Source organism: Periplaneta americana, chromosome 15 (assembly GCF_040183065.1).
Source record: "Periplaneta americana isolate PAMFEO1 chromosome 15, P.americana_PAMFEO1_priV1, whole genome shotgun sequence".
NCBI classification, from domain to species: Eukaryota; Metazoa; Arthropoda; class Insecta; order Blattodea; family Blattidae; genus Periplaneta; species Periplaneta americana.
The window spans coordinates 85,419,331-85,436,321 of record NC_091131.1 but is presented as its reverse complement, the minus strand read 5'-3'; the positions used below and the strand labels follow the sequence as shown (position 1 = coordinate 85,436,321).

General features: G+C 34.5%; 2 protein-coding genes across 4 annotated transcripts in view; one reads left to right on the top strand and one right to left on the bottom strand.

The window, feature by feature from the left end:
• The window catches only part of LOC138715183 (gametogenetin-binding protein 2-like), a 31,043-nt gene extending 19,682 nt beyond the window's left edge, over positions 1-11,361 (top strand). The window contains exons 9-12 of one of the 2 annotated variants that reach the window (XM_069847770.1): positions 211-736; positions 1,427-1,450; positions 3,572-3,699; positions 9,205-11,361. In XM_069847770.1, the coding sequence (XP_069703871.1) occupies positions 211-736; positions 1,427-1,450; positions 3,572-3,699; positions 9,205-9,393 (867 nt within the window). In that variant the 3' untranslated portion in view covers positions 9,394-11,361. The remainder of the gene's footprint in view (positions 1-210; positions 737-1,426; positions 1,451-3,571; positions 3,700-9,204) is intronic. The other variant, XM_069847771.1, reaches the window with a different exon arrangement.
• Positions 11,346-16,823, bottom strand: LOC138715184 (3-oxoacyl-[acyl-carrier-protein] synthase, mitochondrial). 2 transcript variants are annotated; one of them, XM_069847773.1, is made up of 2 exons: positions 16,750-16,823; positions 11,346-12,678 (listed from the first exon to the last, which is right to left on the bottom strand). In XM_069847773.1, exons 1-2 carry the CDS (start codon positions 16,792-16,794, stop codon positions 11,365-11,367), a joined length of 1,359 nt encoding a protein of 452 aa, XP_069703874.1. In that variant the 5' UTR covers positions 16,795-16,823; the 3' UTR covers positions 11,346-11,364. The 2 variants fall into 2 exon arrangements, with proteins under 2 accessions (XP_069703874.1, XP_069703873.1); XM_069847772.1 differs by lacking the exon at positions 16,750-16,823 and adding an exon at positions 15,385-15,875.
• Between the last annotated feature and the right edge of the window lie 168 nt (positions 16,824-16,991).

Sequence of the window (16,991 nt, the reverse complement as noted above, 5' to 3'; positions counted from 1 at the left end):
TAAGACCCGAGAAGTCACTTACTTTGTTGGGCTCGTTATGCCAGGCTAATCCAGACGACTGTCTTGTGTTGAATTAAATCTGAAAACATACTGGTTTAACAAGTTATATTAACAGAGGGCAACTTAACATTAAACTCTTTTCATTCTCATAAGACAGTACTGGTATTACCGTTAGTGTCTGTTCTTTATGATCACTTCATTTTATTTCAGTTGCAAGTGTTGGATCGTAAAAGCAAGGGATCACCAGTATGTTACTGTGAGGATTGTGTAAGACGCAAAAAGGATAAAAGTTCTCTAGCAGAATCTGTGGAAGATCAATCAAACAAGGCACAAAAAAGTTGTGATAAACAGCAGCAGTTTATCAAGAAGACTGGTGGAAACTGTTCATCTGGAGAATCCTCTAACAATAATAGCATAATAACAAGTATAAGGAACTCCACTCCTCCTCCTTCAATGCAGCAGTCCTTGTCACCCTGTCAGTCTTGCAAGAGTGCTCAAGATTTAGTTGAGACGTCAGCAACGCTACTTGCTAACAATTCTACTTTTAAGAACTGCTTGCGTGATGGTTCTGCACGTTGTAATGGCAATTGGTCTTCAAGTGAGCACTCACAGGACTGTGGGTACTCGTCAGAAAATAACAATGGCTGCTGTGACACAGGATCTGGTTCATCTAGCCTTCCCAGCTCTCCTGAAGGCTCGGAGATTGCATGTTCTGATGGATTTTGTAACCATGAAGGTAATGTACTTTTAATCATCCACTTAACAATATTTCATTCATATACACATTTGAGTTATGTTTGACATTATGTAACAAGAACAAGATGAGCAAACTTATTTATAGTTTCCCCACTGATTATAAAGACACTTTTATTTTGAAATGTTAGAAACACTGCATGTAGCTATTCTTTATTGATAGTACCATAGTCTGTATTCTTCTAAATTTCGTATAAAATTAATGGACTGCTGAAACTTTGTAGCTTTATTTATCACAGTGTTTACATTATTACAGGTAAAACCACTTTTTTTTTTTCGTGTTAAATTATTTTTTTTAGAAGTGGTGAAATTGGCAATAAAAAAACATACAGGGCGAAGTTTCATCTGTTATTAATAGCAATAAACTTAGAATTTTTAGTGTTGGTGAGATTATTTTTCAATTAGTAATAGTGAAATTTCGGCTGTTTCTTCTTACAGCCTTGATGCTGATAGTACATTATCTCCTATGTAGGTAATAAGCCTACCTCCATAAGTTGTTCTTGTTTAGGATTTCCTTCATTGTGTATTGGTAGTATATGTGAAGGATTATACTTGTTATTTTCAATGTACTCCAGCTAATTGAGAAAACGTAAGGGAATTAATTGACTGAAAGTTGTAGTGCAAATATTATATCATTGTATCGTATTAGCTTACTCAGAGTTTATGATTGCAGGTTACAGTCTGGAAATTTGCATTAGTAAGTATAGAATATTAAATTTGTCATAATATGAGTTTTCATAGAAAATAAGTAGGGAGAACTTGAAACCGTAGGGCAACAAGCCAAATTTAGAATATAAATTATATTTTTCATTGTGTTTTTGATGGAAAAGAAAGAGCAGACATTTTTATAGAAATACTTTACAAGTAGTTCAGAAAAAGAACTTAGATTAGTTGGCTGTTGAAGCATATGTGCTATACTGACTACTGTTGACACGTTGTTCACAACAGTTTTAAAAGCATTAGCTTCTGTAACTAATGCTTTACTAAGTTTCATGTACTAACACGTCTCGATTCTCTTTTTTCCTTATTAGTAAATCTTACTGGTTTATGTTTATGCTATAATTGTTACTGATATCCAGTTTTCTTCTATTGTACTGACCATGCTACAAATCACTGCTATTGTTGCTTGATCAAGCATGTATTGAAACTCATTCTAGTTTTACTTTCTCATTGTAGGAAATATAAAGAGAAAGTATTTAAAATGTCTTTTGGACACTACTGGAGCCAGCTTTCCCAACCAACCCCAAAACGTTTTCTGCTGAGTGTGGCATTTTGAAAAAATTGCACTGGATAGGTGTGCGTGTATGTTAGGGTGACCAGATTTCCAAAATAAAAAAACGGGAGACTTATTAAAGTTGACATGAATCAATATTTTATCTAAAGATTTATTATTACTTACATTTATATAATTTCAGTGAAGAAATGGATTCGGAACACCTCAAAATCTGTGCTTCAGTGGCTGGTCATGATAATATCTTTGAAAAATATTGGAGTGCAAAAGGTCAAATGACTTTATTGTCAAATGCCTGGCATTAGAAAACAACAACAATATAATTTCAGTGAGCAGTAAGGTCCAGTTTTATTTATTTTAAAGTAATAAATTCTACACTGTTCACAATAACTAGGCTATAATAATTATGCAAGTACATAACAGAATAGCATGGATACTTGGCTTAAGTCATTATAACAATTCTTTATATTACTAGTCTGGATTAATTATGTTAACTGTCTGTTTAAAAATACTTAAGATTAATTGGACCTTACAGTATATCCATGTATTCTGAACTTGTTTCATAACAAAATTGTTTGCCTCATATTAACTTTTAACTATTTTAACATTCTCCATGAAGATCAACTGTACAATCAGCATATTTCTTTGATGAGTGAATTTGCTCTAGAAGTGTTAGCCTTTCCTTCAAGAAACTATAGAAGTCATTGCAAGACACATTTTTGAAATGACATTTTGTGATTAACATGGCCTTTATTGAATTCATTACGGTGACATCTGATGGAAACAGTGTAGAATTAATCAATATTTTACGTGATTATTAAATAAAATAAAAGAAAAGGAATTATTTTAAAAATAATTCAGGGAAACTGGATGCAATTTAAAAAAATGGGACATTTGGCATCCCGAGCATACTTTTCTCGGGACAGGGGACAAGAGGCTGAAAAAAACGGGACAATTTCGTTAAAAACAGGATGTCTGATCACCCTAGTGTGCGTGCGTGTGCGTGTGTGTGCGTGCGTGCGTGCGTTTTTTTTTTACCTTATGAACTCTTCTGCTACAGTACAGTAAAATCCCTTGTATCCGGCACCCAAATAACCGGCAACACCAAAACAATGGCACTTTTTGCGAGACCAAAAAAAAATGTCATTCATACAAAAGGAAAGAGTCAGACGAAGATGTGAGTGGTTTTTGTGTATTGCACATGCCGCATATTGTGTTTACTCTTTACATTGTTCACGCATGAAAACATAGACAGAAAATCCCATTATGTCCCTGGACTAGATTGGGTAGCATTGGTAAGCTGTCACTTGGGCTTTGCAAACAATGCGCAGAGACGATATCTTTAAATTTACCAATTCATGTTTTATATCTGTCTCCTGTAGAGATCAATATCGCAAGTTAATGAGGTGTTTCAACTGGAGCTCATTAACAGTGCCTTTTTAAGCTAAATATTTTTAGGAACACATTATGCTGGTTTGTCTGTGTGCTAGTTTTAAATTTAATGACTACATGCTTCCCAAGGTATCCCTATCTCACTATTTCAGTTAATTCAATTATTTATAAAGAAAGTATGCATTCTATTTTTAGGCGAGTGCAATGGAGAGCGGAATTGTGAACCACAGACATGTGAAAGGTCAACACATAGCTCTACAACTGTGAACTTAAATAATAAAGGACCAGGAGGATTGACGTTAACTTTGCAGCAGATGCTTGAGGTAAGTTGGGAATCTGTTAGTAGTCACGAGTTGTAAGCAAATTTTTTTAAGAGAAGTGAATATAGCCGTTCTGTATGGAATGGTATGTTTTTATTCCAACTGGTGCCATCTACTGCTTACAAGTGGAACTCGTGCTTAAAAGCTGCGCTCGTATATGGGTTTGGATACTGCTTGGACTGAATACCTGGTTGGTTGTAAGGTGAATATCAGATAATGCTGTGGCCTCATCTCGAAAAAATGGCATCTTGCTACGATCAATTCCATAAATGCCACGCAGTTAATACAGCATCATTAAAACTTTTGAGATGGACTGCAACTCTGATGAACTCTACTTCCAGCACGAAGGAGCTCCTCCCCATTATGCTAGAAATATACTTAGATCAAGTTAGTGTGTTAGGACTGCATGCAGGCATTGAAATCCGACCATGTTCACTTGATCTCACTCCAATGGAATTCTACCTGTGATGTGCTGTGAAAAACTCGGTGTATGGGAGGAAACCAGAAACTCGCCAGAAGTATCAAAAATATTCCACACAGACTTCATGTACTAATGCAGAAGGAAAACAATTTGAACACAAAAAAGAAGTGACATCATTTGTGTAACTATCACAGAAAATAAATGTGATGCAAAATGAAGTGACGACACACACACACAAATATATACAGGAATTGGTGGCTTGTGCACTACATTTTACAATGCGATCGAGAAGTCTCTCTGCAATACTTGTGTAACCGAGAATCCACTAGACACGAGAACTCCAGTGGCAGCACTGACGGCTAAGCATATGATGGAGTGCCAATTTTCTTCTGCATTACTAAAACTAATGGAGCTGCAGAGGGATTTCTCACTCGTACTGTAGTAGTACTGCTCTCCACCATCCAAGTCATGTCCAAGGTCAAGCTCGCACTGTAGTAACTAACATTTATCGTATTTAATATCGTATTTTCCCCTCTTAGATTTTTAAAGCATATTTTCGGAATTTTATTTTTCTAGCATAATCTTCTTTTGAATCACAACTTTGGTCAACCTTTGCCCAGTCAGTGAGGATTGAAAGATTCGCACAAATATGCTTGGAAAACCTCTAGGTTAAAATTAACTCGCTCTCATCAACCAATTCTTGCGTCACACACTTTGAGAGATAAAAAACAAGTAGGTAGCATCCGTCATTTGCATGGGGAAAAATTAAATACAACACCATCGTGAAAAACTTAAAAAAAAAATATCATCTCAAATATATTAGATGGATCCGAGGATGATGTCAGTTGGGGGAGATGCAGACTGATAATTCATCTGACATGACAGACGACAATGTGGAGTCATCTGATGATGAATAAATGTAAGTTTTGTTTCTTTTCTTTTTGTGTTTTATTTACGTATGTAATTAGTAGGTTAATATTGCATTAAAATTTTACGCGGTAAGTTTAACGGCATAGTATTTGTGTTGGCAGTGTCATGTCCAAGGTCAAGCTCCTGCTCTTGGTTGAAACATTGCACCGTGCGAGAGAAAGAAAATGTGCTGCTTCGTTAATAAGTTTCTTAAACTATTTTAATTATAATCACTTATTTATTGACAGTTAAACCAATATTATTTCGTACTTAAGTTTTCTGTTCTTACATATCACCACTTCACTCCCGATATTTTTTGTAGGTATCAGTTACGAATTTTAGAAACAAAAAGGGGGGAGGTAATTACGCGAGTAAATACAGTAACACTTTTTCACGTTTTTCGACAATGTGCTTCATTTGTCTAACTGTTACTAACCACGATATTTTTGTAGTAATTAATCATAATGTTGATTGTTATATTGAAATTAATGCTGCCACTGTGGTCTAGTGACAGAGCACTAGACTTATAATTCTGTGGACCTGGGTTCGATCCCCGGTGTACCCCCAATTTATAACTTGTGTTGGGCAAGCCTGTGGTCCAGGTAACACAAGGGTTTTCTCCGGGAGCTCCGGTTCCCCTGTGGCATCCCAATAAATCTCCATCCCATCTCATTGTGAGTGCAGCGAAATCTAGCCTCCTATGGCAAATCCTGGGCACCAATTCTATCAGTAAATTGGTCTACACAACTGACTTCATATGGGTGAATGACGAGAAGTTAAGTATCCCCCATTAGACAAAAGAAAGAAAAATATAAAATTGGTAGTGTATCATCTATTCTATGTACAGTAGAACCTCTATTATCCGTCGGGTAATGAAGGGGATGGGCTGAATGGTTAATCGAAAAAATCGGATAATCAATATTATAAAATATTTTCATAAATTTAGTGAATAATATTTACACTTTCGTAATTCCCTTCATGGTGTTGCGTTTAACACGCTAGGTAATGGATCAGAAGTTCACTAATTTAAGTCTGGTTGTTAACGATAGGTTTATAAGGGGCAAGGAAACTCCTTGCAATGGCTGTTTGTGAAAAGAAATGAATAGTGGAGGTCTCGTGTTGTACATTTACATACTTCCATACTTCATACACTCCAATCTCGTATTCTGATGCGAGATGAGCCACGGTTTCCCTTTCCCCAAACCGTTCAGTTATTTACATTTTTTTTTCGATTCTTAGCACAATGAGATTTCTTTTACACCCGTAGAAAACCTTTCATATAGAAGTTATACAGTACGACAATTCGAACAGTAGACCATACTGTGTAAAATAGACTTGCAATAATACTCTCTAGAAAAATAACAACATGCTAATACAATGTACAGTACTTCATATATTTCTGCAGCAAAATAAAAAAAAAAAGCGAGAGAAAGACACGTTAATCCACCAATCGGTTAATAGGGTGATGGATAATTGGGGTTCTACTGTGTGTGTATATATAGAAAGGATTAATCATTAATGACAATATAATAATTTAAAATTTCTTCTTATATTTTTTGTAATGCGAATTGTTATAAAGATATTTATATTAATGATTTAAACTTAAATAGCTTATACTTTACTGTTCTTGGTAGTATTTTCTGAATTTTTTGTATATGTGTTAATCATCCTTATTCTTGGTGACTTCATAGTACTGCTGTGCATGATTAGGTTGTATTTGGAGCAGTAGTTTGCGTGCTTTCATTCGGATGCCTCCGGATTACCTCTGATTGGTGCTGCGCAGTACAGGTTGTATATGCACGTGACGCAGATATACACTTTCCACTGAACATTCGTTTATTTGGATCATGTAGTGATTCGAATCAGAGTATTTTTTCAATAAGTGTGTAATTTTGTGTTTATTCTCTCATTTCTTTGACTATCTTTCTTTTTTTTTTTTTTTTAAGTACTACTTTAGTCAACAGATTTTTTTTTTCTACATTTCAAATTCATAACATTTATGAAAAAGCATGTTAGTTTTATGTTATTGATCAACTTAATGTCATTAAATTCAATTATTGCGAAATCTACAGCAAAAGTAAAGTTCTTCAATAGCTAATGTAAGCAATTATAGTTCTCCTAGAAACATTCGTTTATTCACAAATAGTTACTGTCAATATTAGGAGTTTAATGTAAAATATATTAAATGGAATTTCAGAATTGAACCAAAGAAAAGTGTGGTATGAATGTATTAAGGTTCACTACTTAAAAATAATTTATTCAGGCTCTTCGTTACCTTTAACTCTGGAAAACACTTTTACATAATATTCATGAATATGTTCTTTTACAACATAATATAATATTAATAAATATACTGTAACATAATAATATCACTTTTGTCGACATCGTACAAAATTTTGTCCAATATTCTTTCGAGAAGATTAACTTCATATATGGGTGAAATTATTGGGGATCAACAGTATGGTTTTAGAAGTAATAAATCTACTATTGATCAGATTTTTTGTATTTGACAGATATTGGAGAAAAATGGGAGTATAAGGGCACAGTACATTAGTTATTCATGGATTTAAAAAATGCACATGACTCAGTTAAGAGAGAAGTTTTATATAATAGGTATTATTAAATTTGATATTCCCAAGAAACTAGTTCGATTAATTAAAATGTGTTTCAGTGAAACTTGCAGCAGAGTCCTTATAGGTGAGTTTCACTGCGGTATAAAAAAAGGAGATGCACTATCACCTTTACTTTTTAACTTTGCTCCAAGAATATGTCATTGGAAAGTCCAGAATAACAGAGAGGGTTTGAAAATGAATGGGTTACATCAGCTGCTTGTTTATGCGAACCACATAAATATGTTAGGAGAAAATTCACAAACTATTAGGAAAAACACGAAAATTTTACTTGAAGCAAGTAAGGAGATAGATTTGGAGTAAATCCCAAAAAGACTATGTATAAGATTGTCTCGTGACTAGAACATAGTACGAAATGGAAATATAAAAACTGGAAAAATATCCTTTGAAAAGATGGAAAAATGCAAATATCTTTGAGCAACAGTAACAAATATAAATGATACTCGAGAGGAAATTGACCACAAAATAAGTGTGGGAAATGCCTGTTGTTATTTGGTTGAGAAGCTATTGTCATCCAGTCTGCTATAAAAAAAAACTGAAAGTTAGAATTTATAAAACAGTTATATTACCTGTTGTTCTATATGGTTGTGTAATTTGTACTCTCATTTTGAGAGAGGAAGAGAGATTAAAAGTGTTTGAGAATAAGATGAATAGAAAAATAATTGGGGCTAAAGGGATGAAGTTACAGAAGAATGGAGAAAGTTACACAACACAGAACTGCACTCATTGCATTCTTCCCCTGACATAATTACGAACATTATATCCAGATGTTTGAGATGAGCAGGGCATGTATAGTACCAATGGGCGAATCCAAAAATGCATATAGAGTGTTAGTTTGGGAGACCGGAGGGAAAAATACTTTTGGGAAGGCAGAGATGTAGATGGAAAAATAATATTAAAATGGATTTGAGGGATGTGGGATATGATGGTAGAGACTATTAATATTGCCCATGACAGGGACCGATGGTGGGCTTATGTGAGGGTGGCAATGAGCCTCTGGGTCCTCTAAAAGCCATTTGAAAGTAAGTAATAATAATAATAATAATTATTATTATTATTATTATTATTATTATTATTATTATTATAATTATTATAACACACAACTTAAAATATCGATCATGTAAATTGTAAACAATTTTAATAATAACCCCCTTGACAAACTTCTGCTACTTTGAACAGAATGAAAGAATTTCCATTTGTCGAATATCCCACTGACTGCCAGTCTTGTCTTTTGGTCGGCCTGCTGGTCGTTCTTGAGAATTCTGTCTTTTGATTGTCGCTTGCTCTGGAGCTCTGAATGTCTCTGTATGCACTCTCTGCCACCTACAGTAGTACCGGAGATCACTGGAGGAGAATTTTATTCGTAATATCCGATTCCTCCGTCAGTAGTACTTGTCCTCTGAGCAGTACTACTTCATGGTAAATTACGGAACATCTACTGTTCATTTTATTAACATAAACTTCGTAAATGAATATTTAAATCAATTATTTTAACATAAATTTGTTCTTTACTCATTTCTCATGCTACATTTCTGAAACTGATTATAGGAGTCTTATTCATCAGATGAAGAATGCTGCATCCCTGCTGAAGAAGTCCAAGAATTCAAGGCTAGAATGCGCCATGTTATGGAAAAGCGCCAAGAACTGCGCCAGACACTTAGAAAAAGATTTGATGAATTATGTGTGAACCCACCTCAACCCAGGGTCCATCGTTCTGCTCATTGTGCCTCCAATTAGTCTGTCAACTTGTCATTTAGGACTTCTCTGCATTCATGTGGAAGTGAGAAGTTTTTGATTTTGAAGAGTCTAAATTGTTGCAAGATCTTAAATATGCCTAGAGAGAAAGATTATGGTATGTTCATGAGAGTCAAAACAGGAAAGTGTGGAATGAGACTGTACTGCACAATGTTTATCTGTGGTACATACAATCACTATCTGGGACTGTTTTATTTTTTGTATGTTTCATTCTGTGGTTTGAGTGGTGCCAGTTCTAACACCCAGCAAGACGGGATGGATTCCATACAACCCCATTTCTCTCTACTAACCATCTCGTCATCCTATATTACATTCCTCCTAAAAGTTCCATCGTTGATTAAATCATTTTAGCTACACCTAATACTGTTAAATGGAGCTGTTGTATTTGCATTGTGTGTTTCACTATGGAGTAAGTTTCTTCCAATGTTGGCCCTTTGATGTAATGGAAATTAATATTATTTAGATACAGATTGAAGGTTCAATTTGGTTTTGTGTTTATTAATTTGTAAGTACAACAGAATATGAGCAATGACAATTTCCTCGAGTTTTGTAATTGTAGTGGTATATTGAAGAAAGGTCTGCACTGAGCAGTTGATTCCTTTTATTATATTGTGTTGCATATGAAACCAATTGAAATCTTTCAACATATCTGAAGATTGGATTTGGAAGTGTTTTTCATATTGCCAGTGTAAGAGTATAGTTGCAGCATGTTTATGGTGATAGAACTTGTGCACTTGCAACAGAATACTGCTATATTTTTGTTATGCCATTTACATTAAAAGCATTTTTTTTGTTTGAAATTGAGAAATTAAAAACGTAGCTGTAGTATGGTTTTAGATATGTAATGATGAGCATGAAGAACGTAGTCCACTAACAACAGGACAGAACCAATAAGGATTGCCTTTGGAGGGTATATATTTTGAATTTCATTTTTGTAATACATATACATGCTTTTGTATTGATCTGGAAGTTGAAAGAAAAAAAGACGTGAAATTTTGTTGAAAGAATGGTTACGTGATAACTATTGCTTGTTACACAGTAAAACTCTTACTTGCATTCCAAATTGTGGTTATTAATATTGTAGATTCCTGTAGGTAATTGTTACGCATAGGTTTCTTAATATGGAAAGAAAGGTATGGTATATGGTGGAAAATATATATCCAGGTTTCATCTGTTTGCTTGCAGGAGATTAAGAAATTTGGGTTACACTTTTTGATTCTTATGCTTTTGTTCATGGACGTGTAGGGCACGAAGACTATGTTTAAATAAGGCAAAATGATGTGATGGATCGGATATTTAATGCAGAGTTAGTGTAAAAGAGAAAAGATCGTTCTTTTGTATATGTGCTGCTCCTGCTACTGTGCTGTTCTAAGAGTAACATTCATCTCCATACACTGTGGAATATATTTAGTGTTTATGTATATTTGGAATTCAAAAAATTAAATTCATTTTTCATATTATGTAAAGTTATCTTTAAGGCCTGCAAATATGTAAATTTCAGTTTGTTTTAAATTTGTGCGAACAGATTTTGTATGTTACATGTCAGCAAAAGTGATCTTTTATAGTGTCTGGAGATGAATAACTGCATCCAAATATATATAGAAATAAAATCTTCACAAGATGGTCTTTTCTCTTATACATATTCAATTACATCCACCTTTATTTAAAATGAGTATAAAACAGTACAGAATGTAATATGGTCAACAACCAATGACTAATGTATAGGTGTTTCAATAGTACCCCATTCCAGAAGTCTATGTAAAAAATGACCCATTGGGTATTGTGTAAAATTAAGACTTGACTTCAAATTGTTCGAGTTGGTTGCATAGTTACATTACTGTACAATGTGAATAAACAACAGTTGTAACATTTGTGTTACATGGTGATGTTATGATCCTAGCCAGAAAATGGTGAAGGTACAAATTAAAATAAAATTATATATATTGAAAATATTTATTTTTCCTTGTATTCTGATATACAAATAGATGCATTTGTTCCACCAAATCCAAATGCGTTTTTAAGTGCAACCCTCCTCTCGCTCATACTCCATTCCTGTTTCTCATTAGGAACATAATTCAGATCCATTGATTCGTCTAGATGTTCAACATTAATTGTAGGTGGAATCCAACCTGTATGGCAAGCCATGATGGTGAACACTGCTTCTAAATTTCCTGCTGCCCCCAATAAATGTCCATGAGCACCTTTTGTAGAAGAAACTGCTAGTCTTTTAGAATGCATCTCAAACAATGTTTTTATGGCTCTTGATTCTATTGCATCACCTATTGGAGTTGAAGTAGCATGTGCATTGATGTAACTAATGTTTTGAGGTTGGAGTTTGGCATCTTTTAAAGCTCTGCTCATAGCAAGAATAGCTCCTGTCCCATCCTCCCTAGGAGCAGTCAAATGTGATGCATCTCCAGATAATCCATATCCTAATATTTCAGCATAAATTCTGGCATTTCTTGTCTTAGCATGGTTCAATTCTTCAAGTATTAACATAGCTGAGCCTTCTCCCATAACAAACCCATCACGATTTTTGTCAAATGGTCTTGATGCTTTCTCAGGAGTTCCATTATACGAAGTACTCAGTGCTCGGAGTCTACAAAATCCTGCTATTGCAAGAGGGCTAATGCAAGCCTCTGTACCTCCACATATCATCACATCTGCATCTCCATTTTGGACAAACCTGAATGCATCACCTATAGCATGAGCTCCAGTGGCACATGCTGTAGATACAGCATGATTTGGACCCCTGAAACCATACTTAATACTAATCTGTCCTGCTGCCATATTTGGTAAAATTCTAGGTACAAAAAAAGGACTCACACGATTGTATCCCTTCTTTAATGCTTCTGCTGTCTCGCACACATCCATTAGATCTACCATACCCATCCCAACTGCTACACCTGTCATTAATTTTGCTTCTTCATTATTGGGAAACCAACCAGCATCTTGCAGAGCTTCTTGTGCTGCAATCAGGGCATATGCTGTAGCAGGAGCCATTGCCCTAAGTTCACTTTTTGAAAAATAACGATTGAGATCGAATTTTTCAGAGTTGTTTTCACCTTGAATCAGTCCAGCTACTTGACATGGTAGGTTACGGTAACAGTCATCTTGAAGTTTCACTATACCACATTCTCCCTGTACCACTGAATTCCATGCATTCTGCAAATTACAGCCAATTGGTGACACAACTCCCAAGCCAGTCACCACTACTCGACGCCTTGAATTGGATGTTTCAACAGATCGAACTGTTGTTTGGCACAGCTGCAACAAGAATGTGTGTATATATAGTCAAATCTTACGTCCGAGCATTACACAAAATTCAGTATTCGTAATTGTATGGTGTTCAGAAAGTTCAATTTCTTGAGATCGAACAACAGAGCACAACATGTGTGTCAGTACAAACTTGTTAGACCACAGAGACTCGACAGTCAGTGTTAAGGAAAAACAGAAATTATTGTAAAATTTTAATTATATAGAAACTAGACGAATGTGCACGTTGGAATTTCTGTTATGAATATTCTGTGTTTACAAATATACTGCAAAGCAGATCAGAAGCCTCAGATGTAATAAACTAATAATCTAATGACATTGACTCAGTTCTCAAGTGCTCGCTTTAGAAATCCATCTGAATATTCCCTAATATTTTGACATTCTTATTTCCATTGTCACGAATTTTATTAGGTATTATTGTTGGAAATCACATATGTGGAGTATTCCTACTAAATAAGTGAATAACATAATATGCATTACACATTTGAACATTTTAGAAAATGGCCTAACTGTATTCCACACCCTTTATCATATTTATTCAGTTTTACAGAAAGTAACTACAGAATGACAGCATATAATAAACTTGGAACAGGGAACATTATATAGGCCTACATCTCCAAATCTGAAGATGCAACCTGATTAAGAGGTTTCAATACTGTTTGTCCTACATCTCTTAAATTTTTTTAGTAGGTTATTTTACGACGCTTTATCAGCGGCTTGGGTTATTTAGCGTCTGAATGAGATGAAGGTGATAATGCCAGTGAAATGAGTCCGGGGTCCAACATCGAAAGTTACCCAGCATTTGCTCATATTGGGCTGAGGGAAAACCCCAGAAATAACCTGAACCAGGTAACTTGCCCCAACTGGGAATCAAACCCGGGCCAGCTGGTTTTGTGGCTAGATGTGCTAACCGTTACTCCACAGGTGTGGACATGTCTCTTAAAATATTTAATAAATGTTACATTCAACTTTCATAATAACATATAAAGAAATGTTATAGACATAAAATGTTTAAATTACAGCAGGGACTTCAAAACTTAGTTTTTTACATTCCATTTAAATGTTTCAGGGGATCATGTTCCCAATAATAGCAGCAAATAAACATACTTCACAAAGTAATAAATAAGTACGTCTATTTCATTTCGTATTTGTAATATAAATTAATGACTTATATTTAAATACAAATATAACACATTTATCCAGAGATGAAATAACATAAATTTAATGGATTCTTCACAGACTGCAACTACTGTAGAATGCTGCAAAATAAAGAGAGTTGTAAATATTCTTGTAAACTCATCAGTGATTATATAAAATTTATTATTAAATAATGTTAAAAGAGTGAAATCAAGAATGAAGAATTTCTGTAAAGATGAAGGAACACCCCCTAAAAAAAGTTTAAAAAATTTAGTAGACTTAAAGAATTATCTCTAGCTTTTCATAAAATGGGCCTACTGAAGGACGAGTTGACACACATCAATAAAATCATAAAGTGACAATATGTTAACATCTTGAGACTAAAACCATACTTTCATATATTAGAATTTCCGCATATCTCGTTTAAAAAGTTTCAGGCGTTGGATATGCTCCACATTTTGGAAAGTTCTCGCCCAGATCATATAGCTTATGTAGGTCCTATAGGTGACATTCCATGTGAAATCTGATAGCAATAAACCTTAAAACTGTGTAATTCCTCGAAAAAAAAAAAAATATATGTATAGAGTAGTAGAAGATACCGGTATTTCATTGTGTTCTTGTTTAAGTCCATTAATCATCTTGTTTTAACGAGTTAAATTTATCACAATTCCATAAAAATCTCCAGTTTGAAAGGACATAAATTTAAATGACATATGATACACATCCCAACAAAAGTTCATATTATAGCTGAGAGTTCGATCTTCATAACTATGCATACATGGTATTTTATATTAATATCTAACAGGGGCATAAGTAGAGATATATCTATATTTGATACTTTCCCATGGAAAACAGTTACACAAAAATATCAATTGGTTCCTCTCTCTCTCTCTCTCTCTCTGAAGAAATTATATCAATTTTAATTTGTGTTGCATAAAGAAGTGCTCCTGTAAAAAAAAAAAAAAATCGTTATATTATAATAAGCTATGCCCAAGTCCCGAGTCGGGTGACAGTGTGCACTCGCTTTGCTCTGTACATGTGATGTAAGCAAAAATGTTTCTGCACTGCTAGCAGAACAGCAGATGAGTTTGTCCAAATGTGTGTCCATGTGAAATCGAACTGAAAAGTAGACAAATTTACCTAACAATTTGTAATTGTCATATTTGTTATAATACAAGTGGAACAGAGAAAGATGGAAGTTTTTGCGAAATATATCCCTAGGTGTAGGCCCAATAATTTTCTTACAAAAATTCGTCAATGTACCGTACTTGATAAAAATAATGTTCTTTATGCAGCCAAAGCTGCCAAACGCTTTAAAATCGAAATTTCACCAAAACCTCATTTTATAGCTCCTACTTCCCTAACATACTGATTTGTAAAACATTATTAATTGTTTTATAAGATTAGGATACATTCCTTTTAATTCGTATTTGAATGATTTTCCCAGAAATAAAATGAAAACCAAAGTTATGGCAATATTGCAAACTTCTAGGACTAATTAATACAGCTTTCAGATTTTTCATTCAATGCATACAAGTATAGAAATAAAATATTTCATACCCGGAAATTAAATTTCTTAGAGCTGTCTTGCACGCCACCAGCACACAAGTCAAGGTAATGCATGTCGGCATAGCTGATATCCTTCTCTTGGTCAAAGTCAAAGCTGTTGGGTTTTAAAATACATTTTGGTGAAATTTCAATTTTAAAGTGTTCGGCAGCTTTGGCTGCATAAAGAACGTCATTTTCATCAAGTAAGGCACATTTGACGAATTTCTGTAAGAAAACTATTAGCCTACACCTAGGGATGTCATATTTCGCAAAAACATCCATCTCTCTCTCTATTTTAATAACAAATACAAATTGTTAGGTAAATTTTCCGTCCGATTTCACTTGGCCAAACTCATCTGCCCTTCTGCTAGCAGTACAGAAACATATTTGCTTATGTCATGCGGACAGCGAAGGGAGCGTGCAACGTCACCCGACTCAGATTTGGGTGTAGTTAATACAGTGCGTCTAGAGATAAAGTGGACAGTATCTGGCAGTAGGTGCAACTCTCGCCCAGCCCAAGGCCGCTGCAGTCCACTCTATTTCTAGACACACTATAATTTAATGAAATTAATTTTTTTTTTTTTTACAAGAGCACTTATTTATGCAACACGGAAATTGAAGTTGATATAATTTCTTCTGAGAGAGAAGGGATTCAATTGATATTTTTATGCAACTGTGGGAAAGTCTATCAAATATAGATATATCTACTTATGTCCCTGTTAAATATTAGGAGTAATATAAAGTATGGTGTATGCATAGTTATGAAGATCGTACTCTCAGCTATGATATGAACTTTTGTTGAAATGTCCATCAAAAGTCGTTTCAAGTACTTTCAAATTGGAGATTTTTACGGAATTACGATAAATTTAACTCAATAAAACTAATGGACTTCAACGAAAACATACTTTACACAATAAAGTATCTCTTACCCCTTTATACCGCAGTATAACTAGTCTAGTATATAGTCATGAAGCTTGAGTTCATGAGGTTGCTAGGAACAATAGACTGTGCAGGTACTATTTCGCATTGTCTGTTATGAGGCGATAGTAGCGATCCTACTGGTTAGCAACTATCTATGGATGCATATTTATTACATATTGACCTTCGTGGCTGTATATATTAGACTGTGGTATAACAGTGCGCTATACCGTACACATCTTTTTCGAGGATTTACACAGTCGTAAGGGTTTTTTGTCGTCCGATTGATTTCACATGGAATGTCCCTGCGGCCTAACCTGTAAGTCATACTAAAAAATGTAACGTGCATAAACCACAAATAGATATATTTCAGTTAATGCTACTTTGCAGTGAAATGTAATGAACTGCAAGGTAATGTTAAGACTCTGTTAATGTTTTAAAGATCTCTAATATAAACACCTTTCGAACATTCTGTTTCCGCCAACAACTGAACTTGTACGCCATTATTGTCTTTACAAGCTGTGCCAATCTTACGCATCTAATAATCCCACTGTCATCTGTGGTGTACATTCTGTCTTTATTCTGCCCGTGATAGTAAAAACATACACACCATTTCAAAACTTGTGTGTGTGTGAAGTCACGACCAGAAGTTCAAATTTAACTTTTTTTCGAGAATATTATTTATTCGTTGTGAATTTTAT